Source organism: Chaetodon trifascialis, chromosome 18, assembly GCF_039877785.1.
Source record: "Chaetodon trifascialis isolate fChaTrf1 chromosome 18, fChaTrf1.hap1, whole genome shotgun sequence".
Taxonomy (NCBI): Eukaryota; Metazoa; Chordata; class Actinopteri; order Chaetodontiformes; family Chaetodontidae; genus Chaetodon; species Chaetodon trifascialis.
The window spans coordinates 20926167-20946487 of NC_092073.1; the positions used below are offsets into that span (position 1 = coordinate 20926167).

Here is a 20321-nt window from a genome sequence, read left to right on the forward strand (position 1 = left end):
GTGAGCAGGTAGAGGTTCAGTCTGTCCCTCTAATACGCTGCTGTCCTTGTGCATCTGCTCTTGTTATTGACCACAATCCCCAGACAAGTCACAACACGAGCAGCAGGTAGGGGGCTCTGGGTCCGTCTGAAAGGGACACCTCGCCGGGATTGGAAGTTGTTGTTGGAAAGTCCTGGCTGTAGCAAACCCCCCTGACTGTCCAGCTTCTTTGTGTGATGCAACGCGTGTGGAAAATTTAAAGGGAAATTCTGACATTTTGGAAAATAGGCTGGAAACGTGAGCTGAGAAGTTTGATACACTCTGCCCGCTCAGCATGAAACTAAAGCCAGCAGCTGATTAGCTTAGCTTGAAAATAGGGGTAAGCTGCTAGCTGACTCCAGGAACTCGCTGCTCCTGGCCAAGTCAGTTTTTGTACAGATTAAAAGAAAAGAAGATATAATAAAACATACAATTTTAGCTTAACATACAACCTGGCTACGCTTATCACCTGCTGGGCGTTTTAAATTGTGGTTTAAATGTAACTTTGATCATCAGTTAGCAATGTCCTCATGCTGTGGCTTCATATTAGCGTACAGACATGAGAGTGGTCTCAATCCTCTCATCCGACTGTCTGTAACAAAACGAATAATCTTACTTCACTAGTTGCTCAACATACTCCTCTAAAACCATGTCTAGAAATTCACAAATGAATTCCTGTCCACTGGTGATGACTTGCTTCTAAAGTGCTGCCTCCACATTCAGTAACCCCGGACAGAAAGGGAGTGCCAGAAGTGGTATTGAATCAAGAGTCTGCAGGTTTTCACTCCAGCCACACACTGCACCAAGAAGATTTCACTGATTAGCCTTTGCACTCTTTTTGAAGGTGTGATAATCAGTGGCCTTCGATGTGGCCATGTGCAGGTGGAAAGGAAACCTGCAGAGGCTCCGCTAACCAACAAATGGACCTTTAAACTACCTTTAACTGTGTTTTATACAGTGTTTTAGATGGGCTGCAGTCTTAACTATGTGCATACATTTGGTCCTTTAACATATTCAAACAATTCAATTATTCATTCACCAGCTCTCATCTTACCACTGTGGTGAAAGGTGGCTGCTGGAACGTTGGTTTCTCAGTAAACCATCATGAGATCAGAGTGCACACTATTCAATTTTAATGTGACAATCTTTGCCTTAGAAAGCAGCTATGCTCTGGCATTAATGACACTTAACCTGTGATTCCAGCTCACTTTGTTGAGCACTACGAAGGTGTCAGATTGTGTCAAACATATTGGCAAGCTGGAGTGGTTGTGACAGAAATGTTCATCTCTCATGCCACCACATAATCTGTACTGACACCATGGATTACTGGAATTATGCCTCATATTGTCAGGATAAGCAACTATCTTATTAGCTACCTAAATGTCAGTCACACACGAGTACTTGTAGACAACTCTATCATTTTATGCACGACTTTGGAGACATTATTCATGAAAGAGAACTGTGAAGTCATAAGAAATATTTTGGGATGTCATATTATTGTAACGCAGTGCAGAGCTGCCACATCTGTTTTCGTCTGCCCACATTTTTCCCCTCAGGTCGTCCGCCTTTATCTGTTCATCATCAGTTATATATTTTGTCTTTACAAAGTCTGTGTCATGCTCATTTATTTCTTCAGCCAAGTAAATCTAATCCTAAATTCCTATCTCTCTTCCTATCTTTTTTTGCATGCTGCATGACGCCATCATAGATGCATCAATTACAATTTTGCATCCATGATTGAATCTTATTTCCAGTGGAGACAAGCAGTTGCCTCAGTGCTGTGAGTTACTCTAATTAGTCGGTGAAGAAGTATGAGCTCAGCATCATTTCGTATTGAGCTATCAACATGTCTGTCTCACAGCTGCAGTTATCTGGCTGTGAAAAGCAGAATGTGGATGGAATTTGCGACCGGCTTCATAAATTGTACAAAATAAGTGGCGTTGTGTGAGAAAACATTTCAGAGTTATTGGTGGTTCAGTGTCTGGTGTGCGGCTACACAAATACACCTGAAAATGTAGGAAAAACCCATTTCTATCAGTCTGTTTCTTAACTTTAGTCCTAACTGTCACAATGTGAAAGTCACAGGCTGGTTTTTAATATGCTTATTCCTGTGTACACAACATTTACAGTCTAAGTGTGTGGAGGTCATACTTCACTCTTTTTAAAAAAGAGACATTTAGAGTGATCATGTTTGAAGAGAGTGCACTTTATATCTGACAGGTGATCATGGCAGTGAGTATCATTATGTATCGATTTGTCCTAGAAACAGGTTACGATACACCACAGAATTAAACCAAGTACCATCAGACTTGAAACATCTATACATTGTATTGTTAAGAGGAGCACTTATCAGCCTGTGAAAGCAGTTGCATAATGTGTTCTGGTGGAAACTTTCCAAGGCCTGAGAAAATAACCCTGATGAAGTTGTTTAAACACCCTGCATCACAAACAGTGGTTTTAACCATTCAGGGACAGTCTCGTGAAAGACACGACAGAGTTGCAGTGTTTTTGAAGCTGGACTCTTGCTGCAGGCTAAAAGTCAGGATATCTCAGCTTGCAGTGCTTGGATTTGGACTATTTTTGTCTTAACTTGAACTTATGAGTCTTTGAGGAGATTCAAAGAGGAGCTGCATCCTGGCAAATTCACTTTGCATATGTTATTTTTCAAAATAAAAAGACATGACCCTAATTTAGCTACAGAGTGGTACCAGAGCCAGGAATAAAGCCATTACATATTGTAGCAATACCCACAGATGCTCTTTTTATGAGAGGCATTAATACATAGCATCTTAATTCTAACAGCCGCAAGGCATCACATGGGGTATTTGATGAAAGTTTCAGGGGCTGAAACACAACTTTATGATTGCTATTCCAACACATCCTGTTACATAAGCCCTTTATCCTGTTCTGAGGTTGAAAAGTGCTGTATAATATAACTGTGGTCAATTTGAGGTTTAGGCTGATCAAACCACTAAGCCAGTGAGAAGAAGCAGGTAAAACCGTTCGCTTTGTGTCTTGCTGAGGATTTGGGTCAAGTCTGAGACGCTCCTCTGGGGATTCCTTCAGCACCGTATGTGCAGGCCAAATGCTGTCATTACCCTCTGTCCTTAAATGATCTTTCCTTCTACCTCATGGGTCTTGTAAAATCTGTCACTGCTATATCAGGCCACCAGACCAAGGTTAAATGGGAAGAGGCGGATTTGTTCATGTGTTCTTTTAATCCTGCTAATATATGAATTCCCCATGACGGTGTGTCTGCAGTTTAAGCATGGTGGGAGCCAGGTACACGGGGATATGAGGAGGTGTAAGCAAGCTAATGCACTGTGAGACAGATGCAGGAGCAGCTTCAGCTCCCCAGTGTGGTGCTTAAATGTGGCAGTGTGCCAACACAACTGCTTTAAGACTCTGGCTTAGCATATTAAAGATCGCATGCAAGTGCCGCTCCCTCCATGTGCACATTTTCCACTGACCACTGGAGTTCTCTGTCCTCATTTGAGGGAGGAGGGTGGTTCGCCAGTGGCGAAAACAACTGCCGACTTGTATAAATTAATACGTGTGGGCGGAACAGTGCTGTGCAAAGAGTGCAGCTGGCTGGGCCTTCGATCACATCCCTACTACTCTGCACGCCACATGCTGAATTACAATGCAGACAAGATGCCGAGTCAGCTCAAGTGAAACAAGCCATCTGATGTGTCCAAAAGCTAAGTGCATATGGAAGAGGAAAGAAAATCACTGCAACGATCATTTTCACAGTCAAAACGTGATTTCAAATATATTCCAACAACAATAATGTGTAGCTGGTAGATTTAAATACATGGCGCTATGTGAGAAAGCCCAGGTTTCATTCAGAAACTGGCACTGCCTCTGCCTCACCATGCTGCTGTGAAATTGCTCCATCAATCCCTGCTGCCTTTTCCCTCGAGGTAAAGTCAAAATATTCAGCAATTCATTTGTGTTGCTCATTCAGCAAAGAACTCATGTTTTACATGGGCGGTGTAGTCTCAAAGGGGCCAATAGTTGTTCCAGACAGCAATGAATCAATTCACACAAGTGGATTGTTGTTCATGTTAACTGACAGCAGAGGCGAGCATGCAAAACTTCAGGCACACTCGTGCACTTACACGCTCCTTTGTGAGCCAAAGAGAGATAAGAAACAAACAGACGTGCACGCACACTCACAGCTACACATTTTTCACATCATATAAAAGTTATATGTCCTGCACTTTAGAAGGTTTATTAACATTTAATAGATTCCAGCAGAGGCCTCTCAGACAAAAGATGGATTCTGAAAAGACTGCCTGTTGTGGCTTTTTACCTCCTTTCAAAAGGTAGGAAACAATGGCTTTCTGAAGGCATCTCTACAAATGTCTCCTTTCACCCTTGAGGAGTTAGTTATGGCCCACAAAGAGCGGATTGCGTGCTCAACAATGCAGCGGCCGTATGAGCAGTCCATAACTCTACTGTGGCTGTTTTAGCTTTTATGATGTCAGACGTGCTGCAATAACAGGACAGGATGTTCACCGCGAGACACGTGTGGTGCCCAGATTTCACGGCCTGAGATACACATCACTTTGGATCGCTTTAGGAGATCAACTATACATATTATAAGAAAGTTATTACTCGCATTTATAGTTACCATCGCAGGAGCGTGGCTGCTCGCTTTGTCTAAGCATGCAGTAATACCACACCTGTTTTGGGGTCGACGGAGAAATATGGCTGTCCTTGTAGAATACTGTAGACTATTCTGGCACTGTTTCCGTAGGTGGGGTCGTCAGCGTCAGTCGCTGTGACTTGCAACACAGAAGTGCCTGAAAATGAACACAGCAAAATTATTTCCTGATAAATACAGTCACAGTTAACGGTTTTCAGATGTTAATGTCTGGATGCTGATGTGAATTCAGCAGCAAATTTGAGATGCTTCACGTGAGTATTTCCATTTTATGCAGCTTTATACTTCTAGTCCACTGCATTGTACTTTTTAAACCACTGTATTTGTCTGATAGCTTTAATGACCATTTGCTGTTCAGTGAAAACCATGTATCTCCAAATCTGGTGATTCACAAGGATGAAGTGTTCCTTTATGGGCTTGAGAAAATTCTCATACTTCTTAAGATAAATGAATAATTTTTAAATCCTTTTGGATTAGCTGGAAAACACACTGTCACAAAGCTGAAAACAGGCTGTTTTTCCGACTTTTGAGAGATACATGGTTGTCACACAACAGCGAGGCGACAAACACACGATGATCTTGTTGAATATGAAACAAAAAACAATGAATAATAAGAAAGAACATTCCTAACTCCTGATTACACCATAAAGACTGGGTGCTGGAGCTTTAATGTGGTTAATAACAAAAGAAGAAGAACTGGAACGACACTGATTTGTCCATGTGGCCATATTTTTATGCAGAATACATTTTACACTTGTAAATGTAACTTTCATACTTTCACTTCAATACGATTTTAAATGCAGGACTTTCACAGAACCTGGAACGCAGTATTTTTACAGTATCATCAGTAAGTAAAGCATCTGAATACTTCTTCCAGCACAGGATTTAATTGTGTTGAAAATCTCCCAGCAGCTATGTCTGGTGGCTTCAGATCTGAGGAGAATTAATGTGCATAAAATCTAAATATATGAACGCAAGAACGAGAGAGAGATACTTCAACTGCTGTATAAGTATCTCTATATTATACTTTAATTGCTGGGCACATCCTCAGTAGAAAAAGAGGAGCTGTCTGCCTTCTGGTTTAGCATGCAAATATTAACACAATGTTCTACATGATATGATGCCCACTGCAAAAAGACTGATGCTGTCTGGGCATATTCTGTGGTTAGCTACCTTGCTAAGAGGGTGCAATTGTGCAAGCACAAAACAAGTCACAAACATCGACCTGTGCAGAAATGAAATGTCTACATCATGTAATGGAGAGTAATCAAACAGAAAGATGTTCACTTATTCACAGGCACTGTTGCAGAAAGGCCGACTGCAGTGTTACGTCACAAGAAAGCTAAATAGCTTTTCCAGACATTGATAAACCTTAAATATGTAACTTAAGCACAAGCGCTGGTCTTAGTTTTCATAGCAACGATGACAAAAACAAAGACAAACGCTTCGAAAACTTCGATGGATGGTTCATTATTGACACTGTTGTTTAAAAAGTCTGTGTAAAAGCCATTGTGGTTCAATTTAACAGTTCAAGTGTTGCTCAAACAGCATTACAAGCTTCATTAGCCCATTATAATTGCATGATGAGTGCACTGTAATTGCAGTGCAGCCTTGTATAATGCATTATATGTAAGAATCGTAGTATGGTTGTGTTATGAGACATCAGCTGTGTGATACATCCCAACGCCTGTAAATCTTCTGGACACTTCCTCTGTTGTTTTAATCATTAAACCAGATTAAACAAGCAAACTCACTCTGCTGTGTCTCACCACACAGAGCTTTTTCTTCTCTTGCAAACCTGAAGGAGCACAGTGAAATGCCACCTATAATGAACCATGTACTCCACTCTGAGTCTCCGTCAAGCTTGCAGTCAAAAATTGCACTGGGAATTATTTGGACTTAATCAATTCTGGGATTGCTTTGGAAGCTGAGCCACTTCCAAACCATCCATCTAGCAAAACTTATTAGTTAGTACATAATTTAATTGATGGGGAATCTTCAATTGCTCAACGTTAATGGCTCAAGAAAAGAAAATACTCATCTGTGACCTTGTATGATTAATATTTCAGTACATCACGATGAAGAATCTCACTAGAAATTGTTTATTTTCACTATATATTTTTATCCTTTGGTTTTTCAAACTGGGGAGGCAGGCTCACCTTATTGCATTTCCTGACTGATAATGCACCCATTATAAACTTTTCAATGTGATTACCAATGCTCAGAATGCACTTCAAGTTAAGTGTTCAAGTACTCTATATTTTAAACTATTAAGGAGATGATTGCTGCATTAAAAGGTCTGACTCTACTCTGTAAAGAGTGAACACTCAACAGTCAGTGTGCACCTGTTTGCTGCACAGTAACTGTACAAATCAGTTTCACAGATGCAGTAAGACTCTGGGAATCTGGTCTCAAGACTTTTAAGGTCACGGTAACCTTTTCATCCTTCAGGTTTCCTGGAGAGGCACTTTGCAGTACGATCGCTGTTAGTCAAAGGCTCTCACAAAGGAACCACGCCTAACAAGACTTTGGTGGTCTGTCTTATTAGAAGGAGCCTGAAACCTCTGTCAGTGCTAACTTCTATCACTAACAATTATTTAAAACACTTTTGGACTCGTCCTAGTTAAGCTCTTGTTGGTTTTAACCCTTTAACATGCAGGCGGTACCCTTACATTTTGACTATTTTTGATGGCTATCCATTTACAGAAACAGTCATTTTATCATTGCAGAACACACATTACCCACCCAACAGAAACAAAATAAAACTTGCCAAAACCTTCTTGGCTCATCTTCAAACAATCACCACCAGCTCTGGTTTGGTTGAATTAGTCTAAATTCACAGAGTTAGATGTGAAAATACCAGGTGGACGGTGATTAGAGAAGCCAAAGTATTTTCACATCTTTCTTATTTCACCTGACGATGACCAGATTTAAATAAGTTGGACTTCAGCAGATTTTCACAGCAAAAAAAGGAAAAAAAAAAACCCCTAACTATCAAATAGCTGAAAGCCTGCTCTCACTGCTGCTAACCTCAGTGCTAAAACATATAATTTTACACCTCTAGGACAGTGCCAAAAAAAGCTGAACATTATGTATTACAAGTAGTTTTTATGGCAGAACAGTTGCACTGAACAGCTTCAAAATCTGCGGGTGTCCCTAATAAAGTGCCAATTGAATGTATATTACGTGCTCAAATTCATGTAATTTCCAATACATTAGCAGCCCAAGAGAGTTCTAGGTGGAGCGGTAGGAACAGCAGGTGATAAACATGCTGTACACGAAACAGGCATCTAAACTTATTCCATAACTTCTTCCAAAAACACAGTGAAATGTGTCCCGAGTTCAAAACACACAGATCACCTTTTCCATTATGAACCCCGGCACAAACTGGGCTTTTACAGTCAAACACGGTTTTTACATCCGCTTTCATCACCCCTTTAGGTTTCCATCCGTCTATCTCCGCTGACCTCACCGCGCTGGTTGCTGCGATCCCAAAAACTAATGCGCTTTAAAAAGATCAAGGTCGAACTCTGAAACTGGACTACGGCCGCCGGCCATGCCGTTTGCTTCATTGCTACTTCCATTCGGTTGTGAAGTAAAAAAATGTTGATGTGCACTTTAATTAATTACTAAACAACATGGCTGAGAGTTAATGGGTTGAATTAATAACATCTTAATGGGATAAAAAATGTGAATTCACAGCCAAGTGTGGGTTTTTTTTAAGAGAGGCATGCCATCAGATATGGAAACTGATGAGAAATTTAAAAAGCAGAACAAAATGTGCAAATACATTTCAGAAAACCTGGGGTGTGCAAGGGAGACAAACTGATCAGTGGTTTATGATGGATGGCAGCATCTACTGGAAACAACATTTGAGAGAGACAAATAGAGGGAAATAAATCAAAAGCATGTGCTCAGTCCTTTGAACGCAACCCTGAATCTCTATTTTGTGCTGTTTATCAAGAGTTCAGCACTCACCCATGTGTGCAATTCAGCTCAATTTCCGCACATTAGTTCCAACAACACTCATTTAATCACAACTATTCGTCTAAACAAGCCACCACCTCTGCCTCTGGGTTTTCAAACCACTATTAAACATTTTCCCAGAAGTGAAATGGTTGTCGGGAAAGTAGAGCTACTATCTCCAGCACGTCCATTTAGAGATATCTCAACTGGGAGATATATACAGTAGAAGGAAATTGATACTCCTTTCATGTAGCACTCTACAAAATATGATTGTGCCATTGAATGGGAGGTATGAAACGGTAACGTTGAACTACCTGGCACGTGCCCAGCTAATCAATTTAGACAGGAAAAAAGAACATCACAACCAATTAGCTGCCACACTCCCAGACAGCCCCTTCCTGCACTTGGGAGCGCCAGTATTGACAAATGCTGGGGGATTAGTGCTCTGGAGTGTGAGGACAGTTGATTGTTACAGCCGATTTGACGCTGCAGACGCCGAGCAGAAGAGGAATTACTTTAATGGACATCAGCGAAAGAGGGGGCGGGGAAAAAGGCTAATTATTTTCCCCTTCACAGTCCTTGATTTCCTCCCTTGGGTCATCAATGGTGATAGATTCTTTTTTGCGCAACAGATGATGAAGTTTGCAGCCAACGCTGAAACTTTAAAATGAGTAGGCTCGTTAAAACTTAAACGAAGGATGCCAATAGGCAGATTAGTGCTGCAAATATATTTTCATTACCCTACTGTGCACTGATTCAGAGCTAAAGATTACAGCAACTGTTTTATTTAATAATCAGAATTATTTCACGTCAGATTTAATACCCATATTTTTTTGTCTCACAGTAGCAACAGCATCTTTATCTTTGACTAAACCTGAAAAATAAATATTCTGCACCTGCCTATGAATTATTAATCTACATATGAAGCATCATAACATGCAGTGCAGCAGTCTCAGAAGAGATTAAGACATGTACTTGACACATCTGACTTAGAAACAAATACACTGACTTGACTGCAACCGAAGTTGTATGTGTGTCAGGCACGTCTGTTCATGAATATTCATGAGTGCAACCAGGGAGATATTGACTGTTTATAAAGAGGGCGCCTGCAAGTCTATCGGGGTATGCATATTTAATCGGTTTTGCACATTTCCATCTTCTCACTGCAAGAAACTGATGAAGCTGTTCATTTTCTCTTTGAGACATTTTTTTCTAATAGATATTTCTGCTTCTTTTCAGCAACTGGAGGGATTATTTTAGACAGACAGATATAAATGTAATGTTTTCAGCAAACTGACAGCATTGCAAATTCACTATCTTATAGTATATTTGAAGCAAAACCACTCTGACAGCAGTTTGGCCAGTATTTGGGCAACCTACACATGTTTTGAAGGAGTGCTGTGAAATATCTGAGTACCATACTTCTGAGCTATTGTGCTGTGATGCAGAATCCACTGGACTGAGAAAAGGGTGGCTTTTGTTCACCCGTGCTAAAAACAGAACTGTACAATAAAGAAATAAAAAATAGATGTTTGCCACATGATGCTGGGCATACAAGGAGCAGCTGTCTCAGAGGAGGTGGATAGAGGCTTTTCTTTCCTCTATGATGTGGAGGACTCCACAGTCTCGATGGCGGGGATTGCTGTGGAGGCATTATTGAGTGCTTTACAAAGACCTGCCCACCCGGGAAACCATCACAGCTACCAGAAAACAAAGATGAAAAAGAGGACCCGGCTGGCTTACAGAAGATCAAACATTCTGCAGAACATTATCACATAGAGGACAATCCAGAACGCAGCACAGGGCAACAGCATGTTTGATCACTGTTTTTCATGCTAATACTTCCTTTTAAACCATCTCGGAGCCCTGCATGGTCACAAGTCTGTCTGAAATATACACGAGATATAAAGTCAAAGGTCTTGCCACAGTGTTTTTCTCTCTTCTGTCAGGATAAAAGGGATTATAAACACCAACAATATCTCAAAAGCATCACTCAAGTTTTCACGTCTGTCAACCCATTCAAATTAAAGCTTACAGCTGCTGAGAAGAGAGCCATCATTTGAAGGTCCAGTTTATTTTATAGCAGTACTCACCCACTTCAGACATCTCAGGCACCGTAGCTACAAAGGGTCCATCTGGAAATTTGGGTGCATTGTCATTGATGTCTTGCACTTTGATGATGAATTCCGACTTTGGTTCCAGGGCCTCCTCTGTGTGGCGGTCCAAGGCTTGCGCATGCAGGACATAATGTGTTTTCTTTTCCCGATCCAGGCTCTTGGTAGCATGAATATCTCCTGTCACTTCGTCGATGATAAATATAGTCCCAGCTCCTTCCCCGTCCAGAATGTATCTGACGGATCCATCGCCTTTATCTGAGTTCGAGTGAAGCTGCAAGGAAAACCAGACAGACGGAGTGTGAAAACACAGACCAGGACGTTGCCAAAATTACTTGGTTTTGATTCACAGTTTCAAAATATGATTCATGGTTGTAAAATTTACAATGACAGAGCACAGAGCAGAGCAGTGTTGTAGAATAGCTGCAGGAGAAATGCATGAAGAGCGACATCAGCCACTGTGATTATTAGTGCTGGAACAACTGGTTTATCAACCTGTCAGTTAATCATAATCATTGCTATATCTGTATAGTTAGTGCTGTCAAAAATATCGCATTATTAACGTGTTAACGCAAATCAATTTTAACAGCATCATTTTTTTTATCACGAGATCAACGCGCTTTGTGACGAGTGAGGTTTTTATGAGCTGTGGCCACTGCTAGTAACATAAGAAAAACTACAGGATCCGATTGTAAACCGGAAACAAAACAATAGACACGCCCCACGCACGTTTGGTCTTGTCTGCTCGCTAGCTATAAAAGAGTAGGCTACCGGTTTGTGTGGATGTCAAGCGCGAAAAGCCAAAATGGATGCGAACAAGATTCTGAATGGAAAGTTTAGTTTCAAAAAGTTGCCCAATGGGTCGACTGACAAGACCAAAGTTATCTGTGTGTGTTGTCGGTGTGAACTGAATTATCACCGCAGCACATCCAGTCTGGAATACCACTTGATGGCCAAACACACGGCGAATGCGAATTCTCCGCCGCCCCCTTGTGAAAACCAGGCGACAATGGACGGCTTTCCACAGAGACGTGGATGCTGTTATGTTCAAAGGAAACTTAAGAAATAAAAGTTTCAGCCATGGTTTAACTGCACTATAGCCTGAGGCCTAGTTTACAATGATGTGCACTTTATTTTGGATCACCCTGTTTTGATCCCTTAGGGTTGTTGAAGGGGCTTTTTTGTAACCAAGTATTTATTTTTTTGTCATCTGTTTATTGACAGTGTCAAACTGTGTGAGATTTTACTGAAAATGTGACTGCTCAAAGTGAGAATGTTAGTGCGAAATAAAACACTGCACGTTGTTATTTTCAATAAAGAACATTTGCATAAAGCAAGCCTGTCCACTTTTCCATGTTGATAAGAGCATTAAAATGATAATTCAAGGGACATTTGGAATAGATGAAAATGTGCGATTAATTTGCGATTAATCGCGAGTTAACTATGACATCCATGAGATTGATTGGGATTAAAAATTTTAATCGATTGACAGCACTAGTATCAAAATATGACACCAAATATTATCTAGTTCCAGCTTCCAGTTTTATATTATTGTACATTGAATATCTTTCAGGCTGACAAAAACAATAAAAGTGGAATTATCTTGGGATCTCTAAAAATTGATTTTAGAAGAATAAATCACATGTACTCTATTCGACTTAATCTCTACCAAGACCATTTAAAGGCATCTATACTCTTTACAGCAGTAACCTTTGCAGCACTGCTGCAGCGCACAGCCGTCCTCAGCCCATGTTTCAGCTTCTGAAGACTGCCAATATCTAACTCAGACAGTACATTATTCAATATTTTTCTCTCAGGCTTCACTATACCCGAGCATCGCCGAAGAAATGCATCTTTAGAGATTAAAGTTTTGGGGGAAATCCTTACAAGACTGTTAGAGATGGAAGGCGCTGCCTCTTTCTCACCAGGAGAGAGACGAAGAAGGGAAAAACGAGCCACTTGTTCAGCCATAATTGACACCAAGAGGATTAAGACTTTCATGCCAATTGCTCAGCTGGGTTGCAGTTTTACACTTTATAAATATATTTTACAATAACATTGAATTTCCAAACCAGGGAGCCATAGTAACATCATCATTTAAACAATTTCCCTTTTTCCCCCTGAATAAAACATGTTAAGAAACAGACCCCCCCCCCCCCTTTTTTTTTTCTGCAGGGAAATGTCACAGCTCAATATAATGGAACTATCCATTTTTACTGTGCATTGGTAATGCGTTACATGCTGGTGGCACTGGTGGTATTTCTGCTTTCAATATGTGGAGATGTGGATCAATGAGCTGTGAGCACAAGCAGACCTCAGATTCATCCCAAGATTTATGCAAGTCTTGAGGAACATGAGATACACATAGGTGCAAATAAATAATTCATGCTGTGTTGGTGAGTAATATGTCACTGTTTCTGACATTACATAGTCTGGATTAGCATGGATATTGTGGAAACCTGTTTGCAAAGCAATGCAGAGGGTGAGACAAAATAAGAAAATGTAAAACTGTCACGAAAAGGGACTTTAAATTTGAATCTATAAATCACAACTGCAACCTTTGCTACAGTTTCTACAGTCATTTCCTGTCAATAGATCTGTAAATCAGCGCTTCGATGCAACACTTTGAGTGCTCACAACAACATCAGACAACTCAGCGAAGGTCCATGGAAATCACAAAGGTGCATCAGTCAAAACAATACCAAAATAAAAAGGTCATATTTCAAGTGAGGTAGTTTAAAAAAGGATGACAGAGACAGAAAAGAGGAACAGCAGTCACAGGTTGGGGCAGTCAGCAATCAGCAGGGATACAACTCGGTCGCAGCATCTGCTCCAACCTGACTTTTACTTTTCAACTTAAAATTAAAATATGTGCTAATTATGTAATGCACTGCAGCCATACAATGAAAAATAAAAGGCTTTTAGAAGTTAGCGCACTCATTTTGCATGTCTCAACATATGTTTTAGCAAACTGGAAGAATTTCTGCAATGTCACTCCTTTGTTATTTGGGAATGATTGTACTGCTGAATATCAATTTCACTGCTGACACTGTACATCCGATTAGTGCTCAGATGATACGTTACATTGCTTGACAGTGTTCTTACAATCAGTCACACCACAGACACAAAGCCATTTGTCTCCAGACATATGCCTTCCCAATATAGGCAGTGAGGTTGTAAACACACCATGTGCCATTGTTTGGCAGCAAAAGTTAGACAGTTAGATGGGAGAGATAAGCATTTCCTCTGAGAGAACTTTTCCCTGTCAGCACAGAAAATAACAGCCCAACAGTCCCAACAATCGTAAATGGAAGGAGCTGCTGTGGATGAATGAGGCAACAAGACATCAGCGGTGTAGCGGCGCATTGGCAACTTAAAGCCTCGAGGCTAGCAGGAATGCTAACAGCCTTGAATTCTGCCATGAAACAGATAATGGTGATGTATGTAGATCACCAAAGCAAAACAAATGTGCCAACAACGACGGGATACACTACAAATTGAGTTTATCACCTGAAGCATCTCCACCCAATAAAGCACACAGAGTGCAAATGCAAACACCAGCAATTAAACCCATCCGCCCGTACCCATGGCAAGGCTCTCAGGAAAACAGCAGCTTTACATGCTTTTTAATGGCTTTTTAATAACACCTTCGAAAATGAGAAATTTAACTGATGAACTTCATAAGAAAGGCCAGAGTGGACTGTATGTCAGGTCTTTTGGAGTGCAGGGGTCAATCTTGAGGACCTTTTTTGACAATGTGGTGGTCGATGGAGTGGTCTGATGGGGCAGCAGCACCTCGTCTGCTGGCAGGGAGAGACTTAACAGACGATTAAGATGCCACCTCAACCTGGTGGAGGTGGTGGGAGAAAGGAGAATGGCGGCTAAGCTATCATCCCTGATTGAGAACATGTCCCACCCCATGGACACAGCACAGTGCAGCTCCTTCAGTGACAGGCGGCTTCACCCACAGTGTGTGAAGGAGATGCTGCAGGTCCGTCCTTCGTCAGATTTCACAATATGCAACATCAGTGCATACTGAAATGTGCAATATCAATATCTCCCTATATGCAAGAATGTGAATTCAACCACTGCCTGTTTTACTTCTTATATTCTTTACCTATTTGTCTTAGCTAGCTTTTTGTTTTTTTACTGATGCTTCTTATTATCACACCATCCTCTTGACCTGCTGTGGGATTAATAAAGGATTATCTTATCTTTAAACAGCCTCTCTGTTCATGTAAATCTTGCATATTTGAGGGTTCTGAATCTAATACTAGTGAATTTCAAGGTCAAGAGACTCTTAAAGCTAAACAGAAATAGTTATGTAATGAGGGTATATGGTGAGATAGATGATAATATAGTCAAAATGTGTATCTTTTCTTTTCTGACATCTACTTGAATGGGTTTATTTAATGTTCCCTGAAAAGCCTGCAAAAATGAGCAGCCAACAAACTGCAATGATTTTGTTGTTAACACGTTTGACTGGTACAGTGCCTGAATTGGGGCACAGCTCCAGTGTTTTGCAGTGCAGAGCTGAAAACAAGACAGTCTACTTTCACAGTAACCCAAATTTAGAAACAATCAATCATCACACTGTTTAGTTTTATTTAGAGCACGAGAGCAACCTACACTCATTACTGACCAAACCACATCACGCATCCTTTTCTTGTCTGTTTATTATGTAATTAATTACCATTACGGCTCTGCTAATCCTCCACTGGACTTCTATCACACGTCCCTGCTGGGAGATATGGCTGGACAGCCTGTGAACTATAGAGGACATAAGAATAAACATGCAGTGGAAAATCTCAATGACTGAGCTCATGCTACCTTACTGACGGCTTCATTCTGGCTGAACTGACTGTATTTTCCAAACATTTAACAGTAAGTACAGCCACAGAGACACTCAGTGCTACTCGTATAAAATACACAGCCATTCACAGAGACAAGTTATTTAACAAGTTGAACAGCAGAGGTCCTGAGGCCACATCTAATCAAAACCCAGACTAGCAAATAAATCACTAATTAGAAAGCAGCAGTTGATTGCAGGTCTGACTCTTGATGAGAGCCGACTGTCCTTTCCATGGTAAATATCCAGCCTGTAATTAGATAAGGAGTCAAAGATCCTGTTGAATCAGGTAGTTTAATCAGTTGCTAGATTGTACTAAAATGAAACACCTTCAAAGCAAGAAATCAGAACATGTGTGCACATCAATGGCAGCGCGGAAGGGAGCAATTACTTTGTTGGCACGGTTTGGCCCATTTCTGCGCTCTTTGAATTTTTAATGCTGTGAAAGACATTTAGAAATCGATTCCTATGTACAAATTTTACCATTTAAATGCAGAGAACCAGACTTATTACATGAAGACAGACCACTTCCATAACTAACACGAGGATATATCCACTCCTGTCCAGCAGCGCTCTACAACTCCAGCTCATAAATGAAATTACGCTTCCAGTCAGACTGCTAATTTAGCCATTGACTTCCTTTGCAGGAGCCAATAAATCATGGTCCGCAAAGTGCGAACCAATGATGCATATGGCAACTACTGCCTTCCAAAATCTATGGGTGATAAAAGTGTCAACAGGTTGTGGGCCATTACACAAACATCACGGGCTGAAAGTGGAGCAGCGTCAGCCCGGATGAGAATGAAACATCACGAGGAATCAAACCATAAAGGATCCATGCTCGAAAATGACTGCTGTCTCAGTGCGTTAAGCGGTCTTTGATTGGTTTTAAAATTACCCTCATCTTCCATAATATCCCCCCCATGGTACATTGTGCACTCACAATAGAAGTGTCCTGTATATATACTCTGTGAATGATACGTATTCCAGCCATTTTGACCATCAGGATGCTTCTGAACCTTCTATTCGCCAGTGAAGATCAGAAGATTCAAGATCCATATAAAATGCATGGACATGATATTAAGTATTCTGCTCATAAATATACAAACAGCAAATTAAATGTGTATGACTGAAGATCAAAAGGGCAGCAAGAGGAACCTGAGGTGGAAAGTTACATTATGTGTGTGTTCATAATGTGAGCAACATGCTGTCATTTCACTGAGGACTGAGGACATTGTCTGTCAGGCTACCTCCAGGCCATCTGATTGGTGGTGCTTGTTGGGGCCACAGGTAGCTTCAGAAAAAGACACGCAACCAGTGCGAAATACCGTGTTTATGGAGAGCGTGATGATTTCACTTTAACTTGCTCGACTGACCCTGATCGAGAGCTTTATTATTCCTGCCTCGCTTCTGAAATCAAACATATAGCCTTGTAAATATTTAATATTTTGGGCGGCTAAGGCCAGACAAAGAGTATAAAACAATCAGTGGTTGGAAGTGTTCATTGTTCATTTCTACTGGAAGAGTTAAAATAATTTCAGTCAACCGCAGCCTTAAGCACCAGAAAAAGGCAACATCAACCAATAACTAATACACCTCCTGGCTGTGAGTGAAGTGCACACAAATGTCTCTTGTTGACTAACCATTTGTGACTGCTTGATGACACCAAAAAGAAAAAAAAATGACAGCTGGAGTGTCAAATTTTCTCTGGACAGAGTTCTCTCTCAGCGCTGTTTCGGGGACAGTTTATATTTCACATATTTCCTTTCTTAGTCAAAGCTGATTGTACAAAACTGGGCTCGGGGCACATCTCTGTCACAGGATTTCAAACACAGGGCTCCATTTCTCTGCACAGGGTACTGCTGCTGCATTCCAGCTTCAGGGTTGGAATATTTTATTTATACTTGATTCATTTTGATCACACAGAAAATTTCATGACTACCCGCCTTAATGTAATTAGTGTCAATTTTGTTGCGGCGCAGAGCTGGCCTGATGTGAGCTTAGCACTGTATGAGGCAATCTGGAAGAGTGCAACCTGGCTGTTTTGTCATGTCGCCACAAAGACTGAGAGGAATCATTTTCCTCCACAGGGCATCAGAACAAGGGATTGTGTTTATCTCTCTGTCTCTATGGGCGACTTTATTAAAGACTAGTGGAATAGATGACTGGCATGTGGCTGGCGGCTGGCAGCCAGAAATGCATTTCGGAGGAGTTTAAAGAGATCAGCAGAGTCTGAGGCGCTGAAGTTGCTGGTGAAAACACTCCAATCTCGAGGAGAACCACACTTATAATTTCATTGTGTGCCCAGAGGAGCAACCTGAGAGAAGGTGTATCTTCACTTCCTTTTGTCAACAGACTGCGTGTTTTCATTGTTTGAGCTCGGTGCGCTCATCGGCAGCAGTAGCCTTAAACGGTTTGTGTTCACAAGCTAATTGGCGCTCACAGCCTAACAGTCTACCTTTGGCTCTGTCATATCACCTGTCAGGTGTCTCAGCCAGTTAGAAGAAGACCTGAGATTCAAGGGTGAAAGCCAACCTGACAGATATCTGCATTATTTCTGCAACATTAAACAGCATGTTTTTCACTCAAGTTAATGGGTCACAAATGAAACCAAACCAGAGCTGTAACTTATGATTACAGTTTTTCAGTGACTCATTTAGTCTGTCACAGCTGATGCAAACGAAAAGTCACACATTATGAGTTACTAGGGCACGCACTGTAAACTGCGCAGATGAAAAGAAGTATTTGCGACTCTATGACCAACACCATAATCAAAATGCTAAAGTGATTACATCAGTTTTTGATGGACAGATTGTTCCTTGATTGATCAACTAACAATGTGCATTATTATATGAACCAGCCCTCTAAAAAAACCACTAATATTCGGTGTAATTTTAACCATTTTAACTGACTTAATGACACACACCAATGAATTAATAACCATATTTACCATTATTGGTTGATTTTCTTTCAAAATCTTCTTTGAGGAAGTAGGAGAGATTACAGGGCGGGACCATGATATCTAACACTGGGACAACAGTCATTTAACTGTGTAAACAGTCACCAGTACATGAATTTTCTTGCGTTGGTATATTGTTTTAGGATTTTCTGGATTAATTACTAACCCAAACAAAGGGACGTTTTATTACATATTACACCTAATAATTCACGTTTATTCCAGTTACCTCTAGCCGAAGGTAAATCTTCACCTTGCTTGTGACAGAGACAACCTCACATTTGATGAGCAGGAAGCAGCAAATATTTGAGCTGAATCAAGAATCTTTTTTCAGAGTGGCAGATTCTGATTTTCTGTTAACTGATTAATCAACTGTTCTAATGTGGATAATTAATTCCATTAACCCGCAGCTGTATTATAGTCCACCAACAGAGCTACCTTGCAACCAGCTCTGTGCATCGTGATAGAACAGAATAGCTTTATTAGCACAAACCTTGCAGTTGCAATGGATGGCCAAAAGCATACGACCTCTACGTAACCTCCACTAAACCCACTGACCCTGAGCGATACAAGATTCAAATTGTCCTTTTGTGGACCAACAGAACATGCAGCATTGCAGCATGCAGTCTTTGAACACATCCTCCATGCCACTTACTTTATTCCTGCCAATCTTTCTGCTGAACAAACCAGACACACGATGCTGTGACGATCAGCCAGAAATGCTTAGAAGTGGCTGCAATTCAAACACACGTAAATCACGTCTGTCTTCAGGTCGAGTCAACAAAATTACTTAATCCCCTTATGTTGGCAAACATTAACGAAGCATGGAAAATATCAACTTTTTGGAAATAGGAGCACAAGACATGTAACACAATCTTCACAATTACATAGCCCCGATACGCTCCACCGAGCGCCATCCTGACACGCTATTAGTCCCTACACGGCTTGACCTTCATTTATTTCGCTCCTCTTCTCTTCTGTACTGACTTTGTCCTTTTCACTGTACAGATCCTGATAATGTATGTGCCAGGTCGGATTCCATTATCAGTGAATGCCCTTTGTAATGACTTGGCCGAATTCGGTTTACAGATCCACATAATATATGTGCCCGGCTTAACTTGTTTGCTTGCATTTCAAGGATGTTGCTGCTGTTTCCTCTGCTCGTGAACTGAGCGGACAAGAAGGTCAACAAGAGGAATAGCTCTCTGGCGCGGGCAGAAAAGGAATAATTATGACTTTAAACTAAAACACTAAACACAGAGCATAAAATGTGTCAAAAAACAACCGGGGTGGCTACATTTCAGTGGATCGATCCAATGCTGATTCGCAATAGATTTTCACGCGAGTTGAACCTTTAGTGAGACATCAAGTTTATGACTCGGGCTAAACGGGCCTGCAGGCTACACCGGAGCATCTGTAGAGATGCACCAAGGCTGCAAATAGCTGTACACGCTTTACTGAAAGCCAAACATCTTTGTTTGACAAACAGTGGCGACATTTACTTCATGTCGGTTGTGAAAGATTCATTAAAACTGCAGCGCTTTGATGTTGAAGGCCGCGATGCAGAAGCGAGAGCTGAAGGTGGGAGTCAGGGCATGGAGCGTTTATTCCATCGACGATGTGCACTGTGAGGGGAGCAGGGGGGAGTGAAGAGACGGAGGAATGAGCAGCTACGTGCCCTAGCTGATGATCAGCGCCTTGGATATTTGCAATTAGCAAAGGGGGGGTGGGTTCGTTTTTTGATTAAAT

The 20321-nt window shown here is 41.1% G+C and overlaps 1 protein-coding gene across 2 annotated transcripts in view; it reads right to left on the reverse strand.

The window, feature by feature from the left end:
• The window catches only part of LOC139346744 (cadherin-18), a 147504-nt gene that overhangs the window by 35686 nt on the left and 91497 nt on the right, over positions 1 to 20321 (reverse strand). For both annotated transcript variants that reach the window (XM_070985998.1, XM_070985997.1), the window contains exons 3-4: positions 10747 to 11041; positions 4707 to 4826 (exon numbers count right to left, since the gene is read on the reverse strand). In XM_070985998.1, the coding sequence (XP_070842099.1) occupies positions 4707 to 4826; positions 10747 to 11041 (415 nt within the window). The remainder of the gene's footprint in view (positions 1 to 4706; positions 4827 to 10746; positions 11042 to 20321) is intronic.